This window comes from Crocodylus porosus, unplaced genomic scaffold (assembly GCF_001723895.1).
Source record: "Crocodylus porosus isolate Cpor-Errol unplaced genomic scaffold, CroPor_comp1, whole genome shotgun sequence".
Classification (NCBI taxonomy): Eukaryota; Metazoa; Chordata; order Crocodylia; family Crocodylidae; genus Crocodylus; species Crocodylus porosus.
The window spans coordinates 51,407,548-51,418,846 of record NW_017728949.1 but is presented as its reverse complement, the minus strand read 5'-3'; the positions used below and the strand labels follow the sequence as shown (position 1 = coordinate 51,418,846).

At 39.1% G+C, this 11,299-nt stretch overlaps 1 protein-coding gene across 1 annotated transcript in view; it reads right to left on the bottom strand.

Annotated features, from left to right (window-relative positions):
* Positions 1-438: 438 nt before the first annotated feature.
* Positions 439-11,299, bottom strand: part of LY75 (lymphocyte antigen 75) — a 100,607-nt gene continuing 89,746 nt past the window's right edge. The window contains exons 32-35 of the mRNA XM_019553547.1: positions 10,153-10,320; positions 8,914-9,036; positions 6,804-6,971; positions 439-4,765 (exon numbers count right to left, since the gene is read on the bottom strand). Of these exons, the coding sequence (XP_019409092.1) occupies positions 4,584-4,765; positions 6,804-6,971; positions 8,914-9,036; positions 10,153-10,320 (641 nt within the window). The 3' untranslated portion in view covers positions 439-4,583. The remainder of the gene's footprint in view (positions 4,766-6,803; positions 6,972-8,913; positions 9,037-10,152; positions 10,321-11,299) is intronic.

Below are 11,299 nucleotides of genomic sequence, written 5' to 3'. Positions count from 1 at the left end.
ATCCCAGTGCTAGACTGACTACAGCTCCTAGTTATGGGAAATGCCCGTGGACACCAAAACAGCTCCCTGACACGGACAAAAAGGAGACAAGGTAACCGTGAACCAAATTTACATATAAAAAAAATGCACTCTATATATGCTGTAAATGGACCAGATCTTTTCTCTAGGTTTTTAGCTCCTGGTAGTAAAAGCCTGGGCAAGGGCCTCGGCAAGATATTAGCTGCCCCCCTACTCCACAGCAATGCAGCTTTCAATTGCATAAGTCCTTAGTGTGAGTCAAAAACTTCCTAGTGAGCACCCTGGCCCCAACTCGTACTGGTCTGGCCCTAGTGCCCCATGACCCCAACCAGGGTTCAGAGCTCTCTGCTAGATACTATAGGAAACACCTGTGCATCTGTTAAAATTATCCCTACAAATACAAAAACAGTAGCAATTATATTGACACTTTTTTAAACTTACTTTATTCTTCCAAATATTAACAGCATGTTTGTATATTATCCATACCATACACTTCAATACAAGGAGTGGGTTAACTCCCCTAATGTGCTTTTTTCAAAGTTGACTACATTGCAACAGACATCTGATGTGCACCTTACAAAATAACTTACACCATTCACAACAATATAGAAATGAAACACTTTGTACAAAATATCTGAATTCTTTTAAAACTCTTGAGACCAAAATTATTCTGGTATTAAAATTCAAAAGACCCTTTCTTTTTGAAGACGCACATCCAAAAAGTTTATGAACTTTTATTAAGTTTTATAAAGTTTATGAATGTTTATAAATCTAGAAGTAGTGAACAGTTATCTATCTGATTTATATTTGTACAAAAATACTTTAATTTGAAAAGAAAACTAAATATAAAGCTTTAATATAACAAAACATTTTCTAAGACTATTACTATATACCCCATTAAGCAAGGCACTCAAACAAATATATAACTAAGTTCTTTTAAAGTTATGCATATTTCAAGTTTAACTATTTTTCTGGATCACAGCTGTGCTGCCTGACTTTTTTTTTCCCATTTTGTTACTTATTGTTTGGCAATATTTCTTATTAAATACATCGTAGCAGCAAGGACTGTGTTATCTTGTCTGTTTGTACAATATCTTGCTATGCTGAGTCCTAATCCTTTGTTCTATTGCAAGGCATTTTAATTAAAATAATGATGACAAGAACCAGATTCAGCCTCTTACAGAGACCAAATGAAATAGGGAAGAATTGTTTTTATATAAAATTTACTCTCCAAGTATTGCAGTCAATGGAACAGTTGAGTTTTACTTAAATTGTTACAAGAACATCTCTTAATTTTTCATAATTGTGCCCAAGTATTCTAACCCCCCCCAAAACAAAGTGCTTATGTTGTTTATCCGATCAAAGAAGTAAAGAATTAAATAAGACTAATAATAGTTTTAAGTCTATTTGTTATTAAATACAAAAAGGGAGACAGGCACTGCATTTTTGTTTGCTTTCTTGCAATAGACGCTAAAAAGTGATACCTGGCAACAGAAGCATCTAACTTCTCAGTATTGTTTTAAATATCTGCATACCAGAATAGTGCAAAGAGCTCCCCCCCTCCAAAAAAAAGTGCTGCATCAGCAATACAAACATATGGGTCACAGTTTTTAGCTGTTACACTTAACAGTGTCTTTAAAAAAAACAAAAACAAACCAAAACAGTAGTATTCCCAGTGCACTAGGCCAAATGCACTCCTGGTTGTAACAGCACCAATGTCCGTGGAGTTACATTAGGAATAAATCTGGTCTTTTATATACACTCCTTTATAACAGTAAATAGGACTGATCTTAAAAGATCATACTGTACATTAAAAAACACTTTTCCTCCAATAATTATTCTAGTTGCAAAATGCACGGACTGTGTGTGCATGCAGTATAGTAATATGCACTACTGTGTGTGTGTGGGTGCATACATAATGCTCCCCTCCTTGCTAATATCCCTTTTAGCGTGCATATGAAAGAACATGGTGACGCGTGACAAAAATGAAACTTAACTTACTGGTAAGTTATTTTTAACATATAGGAACCTAACTTAAGTGGCTATCTATTTCCTCCCACTCACTACCTGAGAGAGATTTTCATTTAATTCCTGAAACTGATTGTGGAGGAAATACCTTATTTGTTATTGAGTTATATCAGTGCCGGATTTAGGCTTAAATTATTTAAGCTACAATTTAGGGCCTTGCAATATGGGGAGCCTCTAAATAAGAAAAAAAACCTGGACATTTTCATTCCAATATGACAAAAATACCCATAGATATGGCTCCACAGTTATTCATAGTGAGTTAATAAACTTGTGCAGAAATAACAATAATTCATCTTAAAATTTCACGAAAATCCATTGTTGTGGATTTCATGGATTATTTTTACTGTATGGTGCCTCTTAAAATAGACATAGTTTGAGGCCTCTTAAGATGGATGTAGTTTAGGGCCTCAGCATGTCATGATCCAGCACCAAGCTGTATCTTTAATTAGAATATAGGTGACTTACAGTTATCATTCATTAAGACTAACTGCAACTTCTACTTTTTTGTATTATATGATCAGAAGAGCCGTAACTAGTAAAGTATGAACTTACCCTTGCTCCTCCAGTTACAGGGTACAGCACTAATTCTATTTTCTCCTACTTTGTCTGCTCCCCTCCCTTGCCCCATCCCTATCCTCACTGTCCAGGATTAGCAAGTATTTGCTTAGGAAGTACTCAGTTAATCTCCTATAACTGCTGTTTAGCAATCTTATGGAGGCCCTCACCATAAAACTGGGGACATTAGCTCTGTAACACAAGGTCCTCCTTGTGCACTGATCTGATTTCATATTAGCTTAACAAACATAGGAAAGAACTTGGTATATTTAAGATACGTTCACTAATGACATAAAATAAGATTTTTCTTTTCCTTTCTACTTACTCCCTATGCCAGGAAACTGATTTCCAAAGAAAACACTTCAGCTGCATCATTTCTTTTCACAGCTTGTACTATGCAGATTCTGAAACATCTCATTTGAAAGGGAGAGTTTTCACAGTAAGAAAAACACAACATTCATGTTATTGCTCTTGTTTATGTACATCTTCAATTTTTCTCATGTTTGTATTTAGCCCTTAATACCTGCTGTGTCCACATTCACTATCATCTTTGGAAGACATGACTGACTATTCATGTATGAACCCACAACAGGCTCTGACTTAAATATGGCATGGGTATTTATTTTTAAAATTTTATTTAATTTGAAGATAGTCACTCTAACTCGTGATATTTGCCTCCACTCAGAATACTGTAAAGAAGGAGGACAGCCAAACTTAAAGTTCTAGCTCTGAAGAACACTCACTGAACTATTGTAATATGACTAACAGGATGGCTTTTGGTGACCTCTGAAGAAAAAAAGTGATTAGATTTGTTCCTTCCCTTTTGCCCCCAAATGAGCATACGTACCAAATTCTAAGATTCTAGCTAAGTAATTAAGCATCAGTTAATTAAAGGCCTTCTGTACTATACAACTGTTGATACTACATTACAGGCATGGTTATTCCAAAACCATGGATCTGGTTATCAAAGTATTATCATGCATTATGCTAGCTGTTTCATGGTGATCCAGTGCTAGAGCAACAAAGCATATAATACACACACAGAATGGTATGTCTTTTGGCACCCAAGATGTAATTAACAATTGCCTGTACAAAGCTAGATGGCTTCTGTACAATTTAAAAAGTGTTTTAAAGGTGAAGTGTATGGTTGATTTTAAATATTTTTTCACTTAAAATACTTTATAGTAAAGGAAAAAGGAAGGCTAGTACTGTAAGAAAAAAAAATTAGGAGGCAGTATCCAAAACTAATCTGGTGCACTGACCTAGAGAGGCTCAGAGAACTTGTGCCTTAAATAAAATTTACTGACAATCCAAATTCAGATAGCTACCTGTAATGTGAATGAAAGCTGCATGCTTACCATATCTACCCACATGCAAGATGATTCTGAAATTAAGATGACCCCCCCCCAACACTTAAGTTCTACATATGGAAAATTTATAAGTGTGTTATACATTTTCCATGTATAGAATCAAATTATTAGAGGGCTGTCTTAAATTTGTTCCCCCACTGCTGTAGCAGGGGGGCAGGTGATGGGGCAACAAGTGATGAGGGAGGCAGTATTGGGGCAGGAGAGAGTCAAGCAACCTGATCCCTACCCCTCATCTCCCCACACATTGTGCTCTGCCACCTGTCTTCACTTGTCCCTCCTACTTGCCCCTCCTGATGCCTGTGTGGTCTAGTACCTGCTTCCCCCGCTGCTGCCCCACTAGAGAGGACTGGAGCTGGAGGTGATGGAGGGCAAGGGTGGGCAGGTGTTGCAGCTCTGACTCCAGGCCTGACCCCCTCCCCCTGTTAAATGAGGAAAAAATCTTGTCTTGGATTCAAGTAATTAGGGTATATCAGATGGCAGAATATCACCTCTAGGTAATAAACTTTTTATTCCATTTTTGGAAAGAACTAGTAAAATATATAGTGGCTGGTTTCCCCATAGCTTCACATAGTGAAATTTGTAAATAAAACAGCTAGCAAGATTAGTTTCTCATTAACCATCTTTAGCAAACATGTTATCAGTTTCTTCTTCATTCATCCCCCTTTGATAACGTACTGCAGAGAAGCTACCCCACTGAAGCCGTTTCTTTTTATGGAGATACCAAATTAATCCAGCAATTATGATTATGATTATGAAGAGAGCAAATGCTATGGCCACACCAGCATGATTAGAACCTGAAAAAGACAAAAGACAGACAGTCATCTTCTATTTCTAGATAACAATATTTATTGAACAACAAGGATTTTACGGGGCTACTATATTATATTTCTATTGTACAGCTTTAATATAAGGCCATTTTATTGAAGTTAAGGATATCTAGTTTAAGTTATACAGATACACAGTAATAGTCTTCATTCTATTGTTCTAAAAGTTAGATTATTTTAAAATGTCAAATCATGAATAGCTCATCTTGAATCACTTAAAATTTCAATTGCGACACACTCTTTTGAGACTAAATGAACTAAAGAGCCTACTTGTTCTTTAGAGTAATTTTTCTCCACTTCCTAATATCCTCTATACCTCAAACCATAGCTAACCTGGTCCCAAGTTTCTCAGATAAAACTCTGCCTTAATTTCTGACATGGGAAGTTCCTGAAGTTAATTTCCCCTTAGCAGTATTTGGGGAAATCCTGAGTTCCCATTGTTTCTGTCCTCAACTTGTATATAAGCATAAAAAAGATCCCGCTGCTTCCACATCTGCTTTTCCTGACCTGAACAACAGACCCCTGCTTTGGATGAAGTAGTGTAGGAGAAAGTGTTATGGGTACTGATTCCTCTCCCATGAGGCTATTTTCAGAACTAATGACTTGGACAGAAGAGGCAACTCGCAAGTCCCATGGGTTAACTTCTTCTACAATAAGACTGTGCAAATAGGTATAGGGGCAGCGATTCGATTCAGATCACTGTCCTCAATCAATTTGGTCGAATGGGCTTTGGAAGATTTGGCACCAATTCGGTGATTCGGCCATAGATTTTAATGGGGAATCACTGAAATACTCATAACTTTATCATTTTTTGGCAGATTTGGATGAAAACAGCAGGGATGGTAGCCCCTTCTGAGGGCATGAGACCTGCCAAGTTTCAAGGAGATATGTGCAGGAATTTCAGGGAAACTTCACCTCAAGCTTCTGAAAGCAAAACTCGTGACATGTGACTTTGTGTGTGTGTTAATGTACAGCAGGATGAAAACATCAGGGATGATAGCCTGTAACAGGAGGCCTTCCTGGTGCCGCTTAGATCTCCGCCTGCTCACCTGTTTGTAGGCCAGCCATCCACCCCTCTTGCTTAGGCAGAAATAGCTCACAAAAGGGACAGAAAGGCTGCAGACACAGGCTTATATGCTGTTTCTGTCCCTCTCCCAGAGTACTGTGATTGGAAGGGCACTCAAAGATCACAGTCACTGGCCAGCTACAGATGTCAGTCCCACCCCAACGTCTCAGTTTCTGTTCCCCTGCAAGACTGCCTTCCAAATCGCTGAATCTTTGCCTAACTGATTGGGAGGAGTTTTTTTTTTTTTGTCTCCCGATTCAATTCAGATTTGGTAATTCAGCCTCTGAATCGGGCTGAATCTTCTCTGAATCAAATCGGTGACCAAAGCTTTGCACTCCCCTACTCTACAACACATGATCTTCTCCCAGAGGCCAGCTTTTCTCTTCCTATTTGCTTCTCTTGGAGGGTTGGCAAAGGGGATATGTGGAGCTGCCCAAGGAGTCCCATCAGGGAAGGAGTTGCTAATCATCTTTCTGCCCCAATAGGGATAGAGATCCCATTGCTGTAAGATTTGCAAGCACAGCAGACCCAAAAACCTTTGATTTCTCTCTGCAAAAGGAAAAAAAGAGGAGCTCATGGGATGACTCAGAGGGGCAGGGAGTGAGAAGGAACAATTGAGGTAACTATTCATGCTCTCTTCTTACTGGTGGAAAAGCAGCTGTGGCTCAGCCTCCTGCAACTCCAGTAGGTAGGAATATGCAGGAAATCTCTCAGAGGATGCCTCCGTTTCTTACAACTAAACTGTTGTATATTAATTTATTCTCTAGGCAGAAAGCCCATAGAAGGCCTATGCAACAGCTGAGACCCACTTAAAACAAAACTTCAGCATGCTTTGAAGTCAATTTAAATCTCAACACTTTTTACACAGGACTTGTGGGAAAGTCCTTAAATATAATAATTAGAAGAATTATGAGCAGTCTACTGAAACCAAGACTGACATACCTAGAGGAGCTTTACATACGACTCTGCTTTGACTATTATTGCAGTCAACTTCAGACCATGCTCCATCTGTGGATATGATAACACTGCATTTACCACTAACTTCTGAAGTTCCATTTCCCCAGTTGGCATAATTAAGTACTGAACCATCAAGCCAGGTCAACGACTGATCTGTAGAGAAAGTATTGCCTGTTAGATTGCTTTGTTAGATTACCATTAGAAGTTTCTATATTAATAGATAATGTAACAACTATGATTCATTTAGGTCTTCACTTTTTAAAAAATGCAAAAAAGTGCATCTCATAAAAATGTTAAAAACATAATTTTTTAAAAACGATACTTATATATCATATTTGTATTTATTATGCCTATAAACATATCTGCCCTCACACACCATCCTCAGCAGCCTTAGGGAGCAGACAGACAGCTTCTGGAATGTTTTACAGCATAACAGGCTTGGAAGTGTTTCAGAAATGTAGCCTGTCAGCTACTGAACACACACACAGCTCCTGGCGAAGTGTTGCAAAATTGCTGTGGTTGTATGCAGCGATGTATTCTCCAGCCAAGGCATGTCATAAGGGGTTACAGTGACTTGCAGATCTGCTGTCCAGCTACCTCCCTCCACAGGGCAGGGAAATAGAGTAGACTATCAGTGCTGTTCTGCAACCTCCATCTCCCTTAGTATGATAAAAGGCACACCAATTTTTGCAGCCAACAAAGGAGGAATGTATCCAGTCATTCTTGATTCTCTGTGGCAAATGAGCAGGTGCCTTTTACAGCTGGTTGAACTGGGAAAGCCTTTAGTAAGTTCAGAGCAGGGCTTGAATTCATGCTTCTCAAGCTATAGCTAGGCACCTCGGACCCACTCTGCCATCATGTCCCACCTCTTAATGTGCAGCTCCACATAAAAAACCCCACAAATTAAGAAGAAAAACCAACTGGAGCAATATAAGCACTGGAAAGGAAGGATAGCACCCTTCTTGCCAGGCACAGACTGAAGGAAAAAAAACAAAATAAGACATTCAGAAGCAGCTCCAGATCCAATACAACCTCCAAGTTTCACTCTATTTTTCAAATGGCAGTTGTGTGTTCATATAAGTTTTACCAATTCTTCTACTTTTAAGGGTGTGCAAAACGGGCCATATTTGATTCGGATTCTGCCTGAATTGGGGTCAGTGATTCGATTAATTGATTCAAATCACTGTCCCCTATTAGATTCCGCCGAATCCAAAGATTTGATGCTGATACGGCCAAATCACTGATTCTCCAGAGAGACAGCTTTAAATGTTTTTTCTACATACCTCGAGGTACCACGCATGGCTTGTGAACGCTGCAATGCTGGGATGGATGAAGCAACCCATAGGAGTGTGGCGGTACCCCCCTGCACCTCCCTGACTTGGCAATTGCCCATGGGGGGGACCCCAGGTGCCCCCCCCCCCAGACCCAGGAGGCACCAGTCACGGAGCTGAGGTATGGGGGGCCCCCCAGTGTGTTCTCTGGCAGTGCTTCTGGTCCACTTCCAGGTCTGCTGCTGAGTGGGACGCTCCATCTTCCCCACCATTACAGCATTCACAAGCCGTCTGGTACCTTGAGGTATGTAGAAAAAACATTTGAAGCTGTGTCTGTCCGCATTGTCGAATCTCTCCAAATTGATTTGGAAGGTTCCAATTCAATTCGGAGAGATTAAAGGGTCTCTTGATTCGATCTCAAGATTTGGCCGCTGAATTGGGCCAAATCTCCGCCGAATTGAATCAGGGACTGAAGCTTTGCACAGCCCTACTACCCATCACTTAATCTCAATGTTTTCTGGATTAAGTCAGCCAGCTAACCCTTATACAAGCCTTTCCATGCTCTTGTCCTTTCCTTGGTGATCCAGTTTTCAGTCCAAAGTCTCAAAGATTAAACGGATAAAGAAATCATAAAAGAAATTGACCAAATGTAGGACTTGCTGTATGTTAATTAACACAATGTGAATAGCACTTGGATTTTGCCCTTCCAAGTGTTATTATGTTATAACATTCATCTTATTTACAGTGAACAGACTCCTATGCTCAGACACGTACATATGCACAAACACACATGCACACGCACATGTTTGGTAATAGCTTCTTACCCTTGGAGTTCTGAGACAATCCAAGCCACACGCTTTTAGTGATAAGGTCATTTTCCCTTATCTGTGTGCTGACAAATTTATTTTCATCAGCATCCTTTATAGTGAGAAGTGCTGCAGATGGATCTAAGGAAAAAAAGTTTTACTTGTCAAACAGAAGGAACATTTAAGTCTTTCCTTATTGTCTTCTTACACTCCAGTGAATTTTATACACATCCAAAGGGCTAATTTAAAGACAGGCTGTCCAACTACCAGCTTAACTCATGGCTCCCAGTCCAGGCACCACTCCCCACACTGTTCTCCTGCTGCTGCTACTGAGGTCTCTAGGCTCTTCTTCCCTCCTCCAGCTATCACTTCTTGCCCCTGTGGGTGGTGTAGCATGGAAGCCTGTGGCCCAAGAGCCCTGTATGTATGGAGCAGCATAACAGGGTGGCCCATGCAGTGCAGCAGGGAGTGCCCATGGCAGCCCTGGTAACACAAGTTGGATAAATCCGATTTAAGGTGTAGGAATAAGAAAACATTTATAATTTTAGCTTCCTGAAAATTTAGGTGAGAAGATATAATGCAATGTTATGAGTAGCCTCAGATGTTAGTTAACTTTTTTTGTCATCTAGGTAAGTGAAGAATAAAACAAACACAAGACACCTGCGGATTGTTTGTGTGGGAGGTATTGTATTATATTTTATGGAAACTGAAGGATCCATTTTGCCAGGTTACAGATACCTACTGCATAACACTATTTCCATCATCCTAAGCAGAAGCTTGGCATCTTGTAGTACCACATCAATATTGATACAGAATGTCATAGCAGATGAGGTGTAAACAGCGGCAGATGTGACAAAACTAAGCTTCAAAACATCTAAGCTTTCACAGGCAAAAAGAATTTTAGCCCAGAAACAGAACATGGAGAAGAGTCCCTCTTGCTCTAACTCACACTAGGGCCAGGTGGCCATTGGTAAGAAGTCACACTTGGAAGTACGGCCATCTATCCCTTCATTTTAGACCACCCTACTGTCTAACATTAAATAAAATATATTCCTATAATAAAAAGTGGAAATTTGCAGCTCTGAAAACTTCTGAAGACAGCAAAGGATTCTAATCAGATCAAAGGACCAAAAAAGACCAAATAAAATCTGCCATTACAAATATTCCTGAAGAAATATAAATCTGAAATATTGCCAACTATCCTTGAACAAGGGGCTGTTTATAAAATGTAGCACCTTATAAAATATCCAAACATACCCAATTTTTGGCAAACTCTTTTAGCATCTTCTGCAGTATATACTGAAAAATTGTAAAATGCCATGTCAAATGCATAGCAGTGCTCCTTATATTGAAGCCACTGAGATGTTCCTGAATTCTGTGGACATCTGGGAGAGCCTTTTGTTTGCTGTGGTTGTAGTTGTCTCTCTACAGAAAAAAAAACAAAGATGGTGCATTATGCAAATTAACAAGGGCTTTGCACAGTCAAAAACTTCTGTTGTGTGTTTTCTTGGGCAGCACTTCCACATGTAGTCAGGGATTACTAACTAGTAAATGACAAAAATCAGAATATGTTCCCTTCAGTTTGTTTCTTCAAATATAACAGATTAATTCATTACAATCAATTAGTATAGGAAAAAATCCCAAATATTTTGGACACTGACTCTTCCATTAGTGGTAGCCATTCTTTTTTACTGGATTTTATGTGGCAGTGAAATCTGGAATCCTCAGTTGTACGGGTTGCTGATCCAAGATACTCAATAGAGACATTTATGCCATACGTCAACAAGAGGTGCCTAGTCAAATAATTTGGGAAAAGTATATTTATTTCTGTGAAATGTTGGGTTATTTTGGAAATGATTCCTCTGGTTTGGAGAAACTAATGAAGACCCCAGTTCTGTTGATCAGATTTTGCCTTAGTATGAAACTAACATAGCTGCTGATCGCTCAGAGGGCATAATTTACTACTGACAGTAATAAATTAATACAATAATTTTCTTAGCACTTTTTATCCAAGGATCACAAAAGGGAGATGAAAATGAACTAGGATACAGAAAGGCTATGCTTTACCCAGGCCACAACCCAAATCAGTAGTGGGACTGAATATAAAAGCCAGGTGTCCCAAATACCAGTCTTCTGTTCTAAACACTAATCTCAACACTACTCAGCAAGAACCTCTCAACAGTTCACAATCAGTACATATTCTGTGCAGGCTCAAACAGAAATCTAGTGATATTATTATTATTATTATTATTATATGATTATTTTAGAGAACAAACATAACACTTAAACAAAAGCTGAAGTGAAAACATTTGAGAAGAAACAGAACTCTCTCTTTGATCAGATTATCTCGGGAGGGGGACAGTTACTGAGTTTTGGTGAGCTGTCGAGGGCTGCACACAAGATC